Below are 14,222 nucleotides of genomic sequence, written 5' to 3' on the forward strand. Positions count from 1 at the left end.
TGGGGCAAGTGGGCACAAGGATGGGTGGGCTTTCTGGGCTTCAAGCTTTTATTGTTCATATCTCAAAGTAATTTGCTCTGCGGGTTGTTTGAGAGCATCAGTGTGCGCCCGAATATATCCCGCGCGGACGAGAAAACGACGTCGCGTGAACACCACGCGGTATGCTGGTTTGCTTCTCTCGCAAGCTATTTGGTATCTCCTTCCAAGTTCCAACGCTAAAGTTCCAGACGTCTTGGATTTATTCTCAGATCAAGCTACTCACTGTCTCAACCAGATTTTTCTTCTTTGCTGGTATTGTATTCTTTGCTATTCATTATTATTATCATTGCTTCACCCATATTACTGCTCTTCAAACATTTCTTTTATGTTTTGTCAGTAACAAACATAATCCTTTTTGCTAACTAAACGGGTTTACTAGTTTTCTTTATTTACTTGGAGGGGTTGATCATCTGGTGTCACTGACTCACTGTACAAAATTCACAGACAGGGAAGATAGAAATGGTAAGCTTTGCATTTGCAGATTTTATTCACCACAAAATAAAATGAACCCCCCCCCCCGGCGGTTTCAAGCCATGCTGCATTGGTACTTTCATCTGTTCTGACTCCTCCGATGATTATATATGTATATATGTATATATGCAATCTTATGATGAATTACATGGCGTTTAAATAAAAGTAGAATAATTTGGGCCCTATCTGTTGGTCACTCGGTTGTGTTTGTGCGAGCAGTTTTCCGACGAATATGGGAATCGTGGGACGTCATTCGAGCACTCATATCGATGTTACCCTGCTGCTTTTATTGACAAGGTCTGCATTCTTTTGCAGGTTTAGCTTCACACGCGTGTTAATTAGTATTTATTATCACTACGCATGATTTAGAAGTTTTGTTCACCAAGTTAAAGCTGTAATTGTCTGCGGCTTTTGTGACTGTTCATTACTGACAAGATAAATATTGAGCTTTATTCACCACGTATTTGTGTTTGTTGTGATGAGCATATGCATGGAGGCTGGAGCTGGTTTTCATAGTTTTTTTTTTTTTTGCCGAAAAAAATTTATTTATTTTTTTAAGATTGGTTGGGCTTGCAGTCAAGTTAATAAATGGGTAATGTATATTTGACCAATTATATTGCATTCAGTGTAATATAAAAGTCGTACTTTATTAACAAGTACTGGTGCTGCCGCACAAGTGGAATAAAAAGGAGTTCATACTGCACAAAACGTTCTGTAATGTACACGCATGACTTATAGGCCCAGTCTCCAGAAATGCAAAGATATAAATGTCAGCTCTGCTGATGCAGAACTATTACACTTCTTGGAGAAAGATCAATATAATTCTTTTCTTCATCATGCAATTAAGTACTAGAAAGTCTCACAGCAAATAACGTGGAGGTGAACTGGAAAACTGCAAGGTTAAATTAAAAGTGAAAAACCAAAGCTGCACCACCAGCATTAAAGTTCGTTCTTTATTTTTTCCCCTTCAACAAGTATTCTAACCATCGTAATTTTTTATATGCTCATTAATCCTGCAGCCCCAACTTGAAACTGGTGATAAAAGTAAGTTTCCTCATCCAAGCAGGATTAGGTTTTTTCAAGCTTCTCCAAATTAATTGTCTAATACTGATCTGAGTTCTTCTTGTTTCAGTTATAATGCCTCCTTCGGCCATTGACCGTCTAGGTCAGGTTTTTCAATTTCACCCTCTTATGTCTATATTATATATCTTTTCAAGAATATAACGCTTCCTAAATAAGTAGATGAAGCTAGTCATCATAGACATATTAACGTATCATTTTATGATTGATTTGATTCATCTTTCTTGACCTTGTATGCTTAGAAACTTTTCAAGTTTAACAAGGTTAGAAAGCTGATATTAAATATAACCCTCCTGCAGCATCTCTACATATTAATTATCCAATGTTGTTTGAACTCCGGAATGATGCTGCTGATCGGGTTTCTCATTGTGGGGTGCTGGAGTTCATTGCAGAGGAAGGCACAATATATATGCCTTATTGGGTAGGCATTTTCTACGCGCGCGCGCACGCACAAGAAAACACGAAAACATATTACTTTTTGGAAGCTGCCTTTTTTTATTGTTCTTATGCAGATGATGCAGAACATGATTTTACAAGAGGGAGACATTGTAAGAGTGAAAAATACAACACTTCCCAGGGGAACATATGTTAAATTACAACCTCACACCCAGGACTTCTTGGATATTTCTAATCCAAAAGCTATGTGAGTTTGATGACCATCATGTTTATTAATGCAAATAATGAAGTCTGCTTCTTCTAAAATCAATATATGCATAGGGAATGTCCCTTCATATTATGCTTCCAAAACACATGCATGCTGTTTGCTGTCGTGCCTATTCATTTATGTGATTATCATAGACATGATTGTTCTTTAGCACAACTATATGCATCTTTCTACTTCATAGTTATTTGGTTATGGTGTTAAAACCAATGGAGCAAGGATTGAGTTTTTTATGCATGATACACAGGGAAGCATGGATACTGATATAGCCGTAGCAAGACAACAAATCTTGAAATGCTCATGATATAAATGTTTGACACGTTCTATATATGTGTCTAGGGTTTGTTATGATTGTTCAATGATATTTTGTTCTCTCTGTCTTATGTAAAGGAAAAATATGCTTCCTGCATTTGTATGCAGAATTCCTTTCAGACATTTGACTTCTGTTTTTTTTTTTTTTAAATGCAGGTTAGAGACCACTCTGAGAAATTTTACCTGCTTAACCACCGGAGATAGCATCATGGTGGCATACAACAACAAAAAGTATTACATTGATATTATAGAAACCAAGCCTGCTAATGCAATAACCATCGTTGACACTGATTGTGAGGTGGACTTGGCTCCTCCCTTGGACTACATGAAATCTGCACTGAAGAAAGGTGCATTTTCTCCATATTGCGCCTTGTGTTTTATACATCAGAGTAATCTCACACTAAAGAAGATCATTTCTGGGATCTTCATTTCAAGAAGTGTGAAATTAAGGGGAGTATTTAAACATAATGACATTTTAATCCTGATATCTTGGATGTTTAATGTCATCTGAGATAGCATGACAGCATAGGATGATGTCATCATAGTAGCCTTTATAAAAATATTGGCTTTGTGAGTATATATATTATGAAAATTTCAATTTGTTTAATTAAATTCAACCCTTTATTCTTAAATATGATTTTTGACTAACTTCATGCTACTCTTTACAGCCAAGGAGGCTCAAGCTAATAAAGAACATAAGTTCAACCCTTTTTCTGGTAGCGGAAAACGTTTGGATGGAAAGCCGTTGAAGTATCAATCTCCTTCATTATATTCTCCGACTCCAAATGGGAATTCGCTATCTTCTGCAGCACCTGGTTCTCAACGAAGGAGTCCTCAATCTCAAGGAAACGTTGTTTTTGGATCTGATGTATACCGTACTACAGAAATAAGAAAGGTAACTCTGCTGCTGCTTTAAAACATTTAGATCTGTAAAAAATTGACAATGTCATGCTTAAAGAAGAAAGAATACACAATATGTAAAATTAATAGACCTCACAATAGAATGGACATAACACAATATGTCTTATTTCCTACGAAACCAACTGCAAATTTCTGAAAATTTAAGAGGACGTAAATCCCTTACAATTTCGAAACTTATTCTTTATGTATCTCTCACACTTGGCAGGGGAAGGAATTAAATCGACAGCCTCCTCAACAAGAACAACCAAAATTTCGGGCTTTCATGGGCAAGAAGTACTCTCTAAGGGGTTGATTAAATATTAAATCAAGTGCTTTGAACTTTTACTGTACTTTACTAATCTTGTCTTCATATGATGAGAAGATGACACAGTATGATGCAATAAGAAGCCTACGGCTCGTGTAACTGCCTTACAGTAATAAGAGAACACACCCATCTGTTTGTCCAGCTATTTAAAGTCACTAATTTGGCGACAGAAGGAAGGCATTAAGAGACATTCTAGGCATAATTCTTTAGCTCCTGATAATAGGTTGAGTTTCAAACTTCGTATTATGTAGACATCACTTGAGGACTAAATTCGAGCTCTTTAAACATTGGCAATAAGTAATCAGAAGGGTACATAACTGAAGCTGAAGTAGCCCCACAGTTATTTACATCCCGACAATTAACCATATTTTTACTAATTCTATATTTTAGCTCAGCTATAAGGAAAATCTACTTAGTGGTTTTGATTTCACGTCTTGTTGGAATTGGGAAACTTCCTTGGTGATGCCTTTGATATCTGGAAATGCCAATGCCCTGAATCAAAAGAATAAAGAATATAGAAGTTGGTAATGTCAAAACTGTGTGTTTATGAAAGAATTGCTCTGAGGGCATCTTTCACATAACGATATTTGAAAGGGAAACCCAACTCCTTGGCTTTTGTTGGCAGAACCTTTTGCCCTTCCAAAACCTGCAAACAACTTTAAGGATTTAATGCAAAGAGTACAATATGGGCAGTAAAGAGAGATTCATAGATAAATCCAGGGTATATAAGATAGGGAAACAAAACCAATAATAAATAAATCTACAGACCTCACCCAAGTTTTGGATTTATGTGCTTAGCTCCTTTCTAGTTCTTTCTTGTTGTATTTCTCAATATTTTTTGGTGTATATGGTTATTCGTTGAATGAAATCTCCCCTTTCCACTCAAAATAAAAATCTACAGACAAACCGGATATTATTTTTTTAGAGGAACCTAAACCTACCTCGCGTTTTTTTTTTTTTTTTATGAACTACCTTGCTACATGTTCATTCATAATTAGTTCGGTCATCTATTCTATGATATACTTGTCTACCTAAGAATTCTGACACTATAAGGACTGAGCAAATAATAACCGGAGATGATAAGGGAATTTTACCACGGAGGCACCTTCTCCAAGGACAGCTTTGAGGGCAAAATCAGGCACAGGCAGCCACGATGGGCGACCAACGACACTTCCCAGTTGTTCACACAATTCTGCCAATCTGACTGGGTTTGGTGCAGTTCCATTGATAACTCCTAACATATAGCATAAGCTCCAATAAGAAGCAACTCTTGGTCAAGGTTCAAAATAATTCATTAATGAACAGGATCAAGATTCCACATTAATGATAATACTGTTCAATTATTAACAAGAAACGTGTTCAACTGAATAACGTAATAGCATTGGTGAAGAATGGCTATGATGACAGCTATTTCAAAGGTATACATGTACAAACATTTGATACCGTTCATCTTGGGAGCATAGGAGTGTGTTTACCTTTATAACATGGATTTGATAATGCTTCGTATACTAAATTGACAATGTCATCCAAATGAATCCAAGAGAACCTGTACAAACAAGAGAATAGTCAAATTTGCATCTTCCTGAAAATTATACCAAAACCAGGAACCGATGCATCAAAATTCTGCATTGTTACTATAGCACACTGGTAGCTAAAGTAGAAAACTTAGGTGATTGTCGGTCAGGGGGTGAAGCAGGATTTGTTTCCAAATTTCTTCGTGCATTGTGTCGTGATAACAGACAATACCACAAAGTAACCTCTTAAGAGGACAAGGTATAGAGTGCAATACCACTGTCTTCCGGAGCCCAGAGGACCACCAGCAAACATCATAAAAAGTGGGACCATTTTAGCTGCACAGGTTCAAAGATGTATCATTTTCACCAATAAAGTGTCATGAATTCAAGAATCATCTACATCTTTTGAAGTCTGAAATTTTCAAATATGTTTTGGATGTCAGAGTCAGAAGGTTGACTCCTATATTAGCCATCTCCTTCATAATCCAATTCATAAGCACAAGATACCTTTAACCATAGCTAGACATACAGGGAATTATCACTTACAGTGCAGTAATATTGCACATTTCCAAAAGTCATTGCGAGAAGCACATTAGTTAATTTGTACATACCTAGTGCTCCACCATTTTTGCCAAGGACAACACCAATACGAATTAGAGTTAATCTTACATCTCCATTTACTTTAAGAGCCGTTGATTCCCATTCCCTACAAACCTGAAAGAGTTGCACAGCTTCTGTCAAAGCAATGTAGTTGCTCAAGTGTACACTACGACACACTGCGTCTGTTATAATTTAGTGTTATAACTTCAAATTCCACAGTTTTTCAAGCCAAGAAGGAGCCAATACAAGTCCTTGCAATATGACAGAATGCTTAATAACAATCCTCGTGGTGATATAACTTGAATCAAAATCTGAGTGATCGCGTCTTTCCCAAATCTGGAGGAATAAAGGAGTGTTTATCTAAAACAAGATGCGCCATGTGGAAGTTCAAAAACAGCAATCCTCAATTCTAAGTCATCAGCATCAGGACTCGTTCAACTTCTATATCATTGAAGGAGACACTTTTAAGTTTTAACTTTCAAGGCAAACAATTTCATATCATCTCTGCATTTGCAACTCACGAGTTCAGGAACCATCAGTAACCTTTCCATCAGGAAACATCAAATCCTATGGTGATATTATTTTTCTGGGTCAGCCTCTTAAAAGAAAGACAAACATAAGGCTAAGTACATAAAACATCAAGTTCTTTCCACAGTGCATGGAACTCAACCTATGGATGGATATATTTTCTTATCAAACTATTACTTAAGAAAGATCAATATTTATTTGACTATATAAGCAGTACTCTCAAGACTTTCAGTGGGCTAACTTGGCCTTATTATCGCTGTTGTGATGGGAGATTTTCAAAGCATACATTGATATGAACAACACAAATTTTATTTACCTCAGCCAAGTAATCCTTTCCTGAGGGACTTTGTTCATCAAACACTTTGGCCTCACTGGTGCCTGCCACGGCATAAGAAGAATAAAACATCAAAAAGAGATAAAGAATATGCAAGACCTGCAGCCTCAACTAAAAGAGTCAGGTGAGTATAGAACACGCTCTACATTTGCTAACCAAAACATGTAATAACCACTAATATTACGTGTCAAAAAGCATGAAGAGTATTTACTAACATAGAAATAACTTCGGATACAAGCATACCATAATAACCAACAGCTGTTGCACTGACTAAAACTTTCGGCCGAATATCATCTGGTGCACTGTTTATGCATTCTACAACCTTTGCTTTGAGATGAAAATGTTAGACGAAGAAATTCTTTTGACATGCACATTTTTTAAAGTAAAATGTTTGTTTTCATTATTTTCGTAAGAGAATTGAATGCTAACCTTGGATGTAACTCTGATTCTGCTCTCCTTGATCTCTTTTTTAATCTACAGCATTGAGATAAATATACCAGTTTAGTGTTAGGCATGTGCTCATATTATCAGCAGTATAAAGCAGGCGCAGAGAACAGAGGTAAGGACAAAGTGTACCGTTTTGTATTGTCTAATCTTCAAGTCTCACAAGTATTATCTTGCAGACTTACATTTTTTTAACAATTGATCAAGACACCACAGATTGTCAAATATAATTAACATAGGTCAATATAAGTTTTACACTTGCATTTTGACAAGGTAAGGATGTAAAAGTTTCCAGCACAATAAGAAAGGCAAGACATATGCTGATAATTGGGAATTTAAGGGCCTGTTTGGTTTCTGTTCTCATTTTTGTTTTTAAAAGTTGTTTTGTAATACAATTTTTAAAATTATTTTTAAAACAAAAAATAAAAACCTGTTTGGTTATGTCAATTGAAAAACAGTTTTAGAATTAAAAACTTGACTGATAGCGATGGTTACAAACAGTTAATAATGTTGATTAATAATAGAAATTGGTCAAGTTAATTCTAATTTCTAATAATCAAATGCAGTGTATTTTAAAAATAAGAAAAATAAAACTAAAACAACTTAAAATTGTTTCTATTTTTTTTGTTTTTGAAAAACAAAAAAAAATGAAAACAGTTTTAAAAACAACTAAATGAAAAATGCTTATTCAAACAAATTTTTAAATTTTTCTATTTAAAAATAAAAAACAGTTTTTAAAAACAGAAAACAAACAGACTCTGATACTTCGTATACAGAGAGCCAAAGCACAAATATTAAAAGAAAGATATTTATCATCCCTCAGTGACGACCTTAGCGTGAGAGTGGATCGAATAAGAATATGATTATACCTCAGAAGACCATCTCGTACTTATGGGCATGCCAGCCAAATTCACAACACCAGTTGAGCCATGAATGCAGTCTTTCCATTCTGACTCATCTGCTATCTTGACGCCGGGAAAGTCTTTTGCTGGGAAACCCAAGGGCAATGTAAACAGCTAATTAGTCAAAACCAGAGTGCTATATGCATCAAGATGCATCTTGGAGTACAGAAAGAAATTACTGTTTCTACCATTACTAGGAAAATAAAAAAATTTCTCTAGTGAGGAACCCAAAATGATTCATAAATATTAAGTGACAACAACAAATTATGGTACATTAGAATTAGAAATGAATGTAAAATATTTTGCCATTTGTAAGTGAAATGGAAGTGTGATCGTCATCTCGCGTCTTAAACTAGGAGAGTTCGCAGCTGCTAAATAGTTTAACAGGCATATATTTTGCACTCTGTGTGTGCATGTGCACGCAAATTATTACATTTAATTATTACCTTCTTACCCGGAAAAATTTGTTCTGCCTTGGATTTAGAGCGCGTCAATACACGAACTCTATGATTGTCTGGAAAATATCATAAGTTTGGGGAAGAGAATATTAGCTTAGTTATTCAATTATTTACCAGCAAGGGCACAGAATTCAAATAAGATGCATAGACAGGCAAGGGTAACAAAATCCAGGGAATCTATTTGCCTTTGCAGGATAGCAAATCTATGACTGCTACGTGAGCATACAGAGGCAGGCAAGACAGCTGTCTCACAGGCCACAACTAATGATAAAGTTTGGCCAGTGAATGGCTTGAATTTTATATTCCAATATCTGATGAAATATTAACAGAATAGTATCCCCACAATGCTTTCATGGAAAAGGATTTTGAAGCAGGTACAATTAAAAGTTGACATCAAATGCACGTGAGAGCATACTTAACTGAGATAACAGCGGATATTGACTATGTATTAAAAATGATATATACTTTTCAACATATTAAAGCTCAAAAGACTTGGCTAGCGGGAGAGTTGGATAGAGAATAACCTGCATGCAGCCTTTGCACCAATCTTTTACCTATAAAGCCCGTTGCTCCAGTTACTGATATGATCATTTGATTTTCCTGAAATCACTCGGTGGTCAATGATTTGAAAGAAGCAAAAGTAAACCAAAATTATCCCAAACATTATATTATGGACCTTAAAAAGCATTCAGCATAAAAATGGCAACCTTTCCTAACAAGCCTATTACTGATCTTTATAAACCACGAGATATATTAAATGAAAATGAGCAGATCATCCCTCTGCAAATTTTGGAATTTGGCAATCTTATAGATTGATGCATACTTATCAAGCTCGGGGAAGTAATAAACGGAACCGTAGCCCCAGAAATATGTGAATGTACCATTTAAACCCATCAATCCTTTTTTTGGGACAAAAAATTGTTTTTTTTTTCTTTTTTTTTGGGGGGGGGGGGGGCATCAATCCCAACCCTGTGTCAGGTTCGCCAAAACAAGGTCCAGATAACCCTAACTTGAATGGCCAGAAAAGCATGCTCTAATGAAAACAGAAGTTAATCAACTTCACTATCGACCTTTGGATATCATCCTGAAACATTAGATAGCATTTGTGCTCAAAATAATTATCCCTTCAATGTCAAAGAAAAATAAGTACAGAATCTTCGGCTTACATGCTTCAAAACTGGATAAAAGGCCATGTAGACAAAAGGCATAAACTTTTAACATATACCTTCTGGGTTTTATCAGAGCCACACCACACCTTGAATCTCCTAGCTTCGGTGGTCTAATAAAAGGAATAATAAATATATGGAAAGCAATGAGTGCGTGATAAGGAAGCAGAAGCGAGCGGAAATGAAGAATTGAATATAACAGAAATGCATACTGAGAAGCGTGGAGCCGAACGGAGGGAGGAAGAGACGTTGTAAGACCACGTGAGAACTGTGGCTCCAGAAATTCCCATCGGTATGCCTTTGCAGCTAAGTCAGCGTGGGTGTGGCAGTACAGAAGAGTACAGTTTGAAGGGAGGAGACCGTACAGTGCTAGTGTAAATAAAGGGTTCGTGTTTGATTTCGAGCCACACCAAAATCTCCTCCATTATCATATCCATCACTCATTTCTTTCTCTCTTCTTAGAATTGGACGACCCCATTATTTCACACGAGCGGGATTTCATACCTCCACATTTCAATCACAGTTTTTTCTGTTGCCTATTCCCAAACTACTGTGTTTTTAGACCAGCCACAGCGATTGTTTTGATGAATTTAATTAATTGTATATGTTGATAAATTTATGTGTATTGATTTTCTTTTAATAAATTTAAATATAGCCCTTAATAACCAATCAATCATCAATAGTGCTTAAAATAAAACTTGTGTATGAGCTCGAAATGAGTCTAACCATCAAACTATTCACAGTTAATAGTTAATACAGCTAGATCACTTTTGATATGCTAGATATTTAAAATTATTTTTATTTTATTATTTTAAAAATTAATATTTTATAAAACATGTTTTGAAATAAAATGATAAAAATACGCATTTTTTGTATTATCTTTTATTTTTCAAGATAACAATCTTGCCAAAACATTTAAAAAATGTTTTCATTTTTTTACTCTATATAATAAATTTTTTTTCAAAACACTTTATCAAACTTTTTTTTATGATAAGAAAACTATTTTTAAAATAAATTTTCAAACAAGTCTCTAATTTTTTTTTCTTTTTACCTTTTGTCAAACTATTCTCTAAATACATAAAAATATTTGAAAGAGCTCGATTCAATCAAATAATTATATAAAAAAGATTAAAATATATAAAATATTCTTAAATTTTAAAACAATTACATAGAACCTCATTCATTGGCCAAAAAAAAATAAACATAGAACCTCGTCCATTTTTAAAAGTTTAAAATTAACCTCTCATAATTTTTTATTTTTTCCATCACAAACTCCCCTACTAATTTTTGTGTATTACTAATAAAAGTTATCATGTTATATTAAAAAAAGACATGTAAAAACTTATATGGCATTTAATATAAGCTAATAATAGTTTTATAAAAATTTATTCATATTTTTTTATTATTAACTTATATGAATAATAATATTAAAAAATATGGATAAAATTTTATAAAACTATTATTAACTTGCGTTAGATATTACATAAGTCATAAGCTGTTATGTGTTTTGTTTAATATGAAATGACAAATTTTGTTCATAAGATAACCAAAAAAATAATAGCTGAAAAGTCTATAATAAAAAATAAAAGTTTAAGAAAATTAAATTTAAATTTTTAAAGATGAGAGATTATGTGCGATGTCTTAAGATTTAACCCCTTATTTAGTTGGAGGGGAGGGAGGGATTTTGCTCCCCTCTTCTTGTTTGGATATTGAAAATGAAGGGGAGGGGAGGAAAATCTTAACATTTTTCCTCCTCTCCAAACCTTTCCCTCTAAAATGGGGGGCTATAGAGGAAAGAGATATAATTTTATTTCATTCTAACTAATTTGCCCATCTTATATTTTGATAATTCAAAAATGTCCTTTTTAGATAAAGCCCATTTTCCTTTGTTCATTTTGACCATTTTGGAGGCTTGGACCGCATTGTTCGTTCCTCTCACTAGTGCCAATTGCGACTTGCAATCATCGCCGTAACAACTGTAGTTGTTGCCTCCGTCATCGCCGCGCCATCTTAGTCGCTCTTTTCCTTCAGGTTTCATCATCCCCCCTATGTTCTATTTTGTTGCCTCCTTTTATTCTATTTGTGGCTGGATGAAAATTTGCTCTGTGCTTCCTTTATTCTGTCGCCCCCTTCTATCTTGTCCCAATCGTGACCTGTTTGTGAATGGTTGACTGAAATGGTAGAGAAGCCAGACCTAACACCTTTAAATGCTCTGGTTGCTTTCATTATGTGATTCGTTTGATCATGAAGTTTGTGCTCAAATTCAACAAAAAACCATTGTCGAGTACTACTTTGTTCCCTTTTATTTTTTTTCTCAATGCTGGGGAATAAGAGATATTATTTGTATTGACAGTGCCTACTACATTATTCATGGATTAGGCTCACAAATAAGTTTGCCATTGATTTTGTGAGTAAATCTCTAGAAATAACACGGTAGCCACTCCCTAACTAAGAAAAATCTGAAAAAATAATGTGAGTTTAAGATAAATCTAATAAGATATTATACTTATCGGGACATCAAAATTAATAAAGAAATCCTTGGAAAGGCAGAAGAGGTTGTAGAAAAGGGCAGAAAGAAAATAGGCAAGTGATGTAAGCAATAGAAATCCTTGAAAAGAACCAATAATATCAACAACAAAAAAATCAGTTTCAACTATGCCAATTATAGCAGCCAATGTTCCAGTAGTGAGTGCCATTCCTAGAAAAAGATCAAAAAACCCTCGCTTATAGCATATTATTTTAGATTGCAAGGACAATTTTGAATTGAACTCCTCCAGGATCACAAAGTTTAGGCTACAAACCATTTTAAAGGTATATGCTGATTTAAAAAATCATGAAATGTTATCTTATAGGATAATGACAAAATCTTACCGTGTAGAACATATTTTTATGGTATATGATAATGACAAAATCATGAAATGTTATCTTATAGGATAATGACAAACCATTTTAAAAGTATATGTTGATTAAAAAAAATCACGACGTAGATTTTTATGGTCTATTCTGGACATGAGATGGTGTTTAGAAGTAAAATCCATATTTATTTTTGTTATCCAATTTGGTGTTGAAATCTATTTCAATTACAAGTATTTTCCTTTGTTAGATGGAATCTGATGACTTTTTGATTGAATGGCTGGATATGCGCCGAAGGCTTGTAGCTCATTTCATTTGTCTTGTTGCAAGTTATTGTATACTCCTAATGTCTAATAATAGGAGAAAAGTGAGTTATAGTATGAGTTCAAAGAAAGAAAGAGTACGTGAAGAAATAATGAGTCACATAACTAGTAGTGATAATGGGTAACATCTTATTATAATGGGTACTCAAGCCTTCTTAAAACTTTATAGTATGTTAGAAAAAGATTGTGGCTTACAACCAACATGATGGGCAAGTGTAGAAGAACAAGTTGCCAAAACCCTTTTCATAATAACCCATAAAGCAAAAAATCATGTAGTAAACTTCTTTTTTTGTCATTCAGGTGAAACAATTAGCTGTCATCTCCAAAGAGTGTTGAGAGCATACTTAAATTAGAAGATAAGTTAATTGTCCAACCTGATGGTTCTATGATCCCTCCCAAAATACATAGTAAAGTTGGTAAATTCTATCCATATTTTAAAGATTGTATTGGTGCCATAGATGGGACACATATATGTGCCAAGGTATCTCCTAAAGATGCTCCAAGATATCAAGGTAGGAAAAACTTTCCAACACAAAATGTGTTAGCAGCACACACATTTGATTTGAAGTTCACTTATGTGCTTGCTGGATGGAAAGGCGCTGCATTTGACTCAAGAATTTGAAAATTGCATTAAGATGAGAAGATAGGCTTGTAATTCCTGAAGGTTAGTCTCTCACGAACTAGTAGTTCCTTCAAAGTAAATCCGTAACAAAAAATATTTTGAAATTAACATAATGACTATTTTATTTTATTGTAGGTAAATATTATCTTGTGGATGCTGGCTTCATGGTAACGAGCGGCCTTATTACACCTTATTGAGGAGTTCACTATCATTTGAAAGAATATTCAAGCAATCCACCTCGAAATCATAAGGAATTGTTCAATCTTCAACATGCTTCATTGGAGTGTTGAAAAAAAGATTCCCAATTTTATCTAGCTCATCTAAACCTACTTATAGTGTCAAATCCCAAACGTTGATTATTGGTGCATGTTGCATCCTTCATAATTATTTGATGAGTGTAGATCCTGATAAAACTCTTTTACATCAAGTAGATGACAAACTTGTTGCTCAAAATGCACAAGCTAGTAATGACCGTGCTTCAAGGAGGGAGAGTGATGAGGCTGCGAGGGGTAAACTTATAAGAGATACAATTGCTAACCAAATGTGGATAGATTATCAAAATCAACTTAGGAATAGACATTGATGTATTTCTTCGAGTTAAGACTTTGTTGATGTATTTCACTTGTATTCCAAAATGATGTGATTTTGTTGATATTTTGTTGTATGCTCTATGATTGAACACCACCTTTC

The 14,222-nt window shown here is 34.5% G+C and overlaps 2 protein-coding genes across 8 annotated transcripts; one reads left to right on the forward strand and one right to left on the reverse strand.

The window, feature by feature from the left end:
- Positions 1–147: 147 nt before the first annotated feature.
- On the forward strand, positions 148–3,933 carry LOC129285673 (uncharacterized). Of its 6 annotated transcripts, none has more exons than XM_054921440.1 (10): positions 148–291; positions 419–501; positions 730–825; positions 1,530–1,554; positions 1,643–1,675; positions 1,890–2,011; positions 2,103–2,233; positions 2,720–2,910; positions 3,232–3,458; positions 3,690–3,933. In XM_054921440.1, the coding sequence occupies exons 2-10, from the start codon at positions 499–501 to the stop codon at positions 3,774–3,776; spliced, it is 915 nt and encodes a 304-aa protein (XP_054777415.1). In that variant the 5' UTR covers positions 148–291; positions 419–498; the 3' UTR covers positions 3,777–3,933. The 6 variants fall into 6 exon arrangements, with proteins under 6 accessions (XP_054777415.1, XP_054777417.1, XP_054777416.1 ...); XM_054921442.1 differs by having other exon boundaries at positions 149–291; positions 439–501; XM_054921441.1 differs by having other exon boundaries at positions 149–291; positions 484–501.
- LOC129285671 (epimerase family protein SDR39U1 homolog, chloroplastic) lies at positions 3,432–10,205 on the reverse strand. 2 transcript variants are annotated; one of them, XR_008587254.1, is made up of 14 exons: positions 9,947–10,198; positions 9,794–9,847; positions 9,093–9,168; positions 8,565–8,624; positions 8,078–8,196; positions 7,194–7,238; positions 7,008–7,086; positions 6,747–6,808; positions 5,914–6,016; positions 5,578–5,638; positions 5,264–5,334; positions 4,883–5,022; positions 4,201–4,434; positions 3,432–3,490 (listed from the first exon to the last, which is right to left on the reverse strand). XR_008587254.1 is itself a non-coding variant. In XM_054921439.1 (14 exons), the coding sequence occupies exons 1-14, from the start codon at positions 10,022–10,024 to the stop codon at positions 4,184–4,186; spliced, it is 1,086 nt and encodes a 361-aa protein (XP_054777414.1). In that variant the 5' UTR covers positions 10,025–10,205; the 3' UTR covers positions 4,047–4,183. The 2 variants fall into 2 exon arrangements, 1 of the variants encoding a protein (XP_054777414.1); XM_054921439.1 differs by lacking the exon at positions 3,432–3,490 and having other exon boundaries at positions 4,047–4,280; positions 4,394–4,434; positions 9,947–10,205.
- Between the last annotated feature and the right edge of the window lie 4,017 nt (positions 10,206–14,222).

This window comes from Prosopis cineraria, unplaced genomic scaffold, assembly GCF_029017545.1.
Source record: "Prosopis cineraria cultivar Desert tree isolate PC_DT_omini unplaced genomic scaffold, ASM2901754v1 PC11, whole genome shotgun sequence".
Taxonomy (NCBI): Eukaryota; Viridiplantae; Streptophyta; class Magnoliopsida; order Fabales; family Fabaceae; genus Prosopis; species Prosopis cineraria.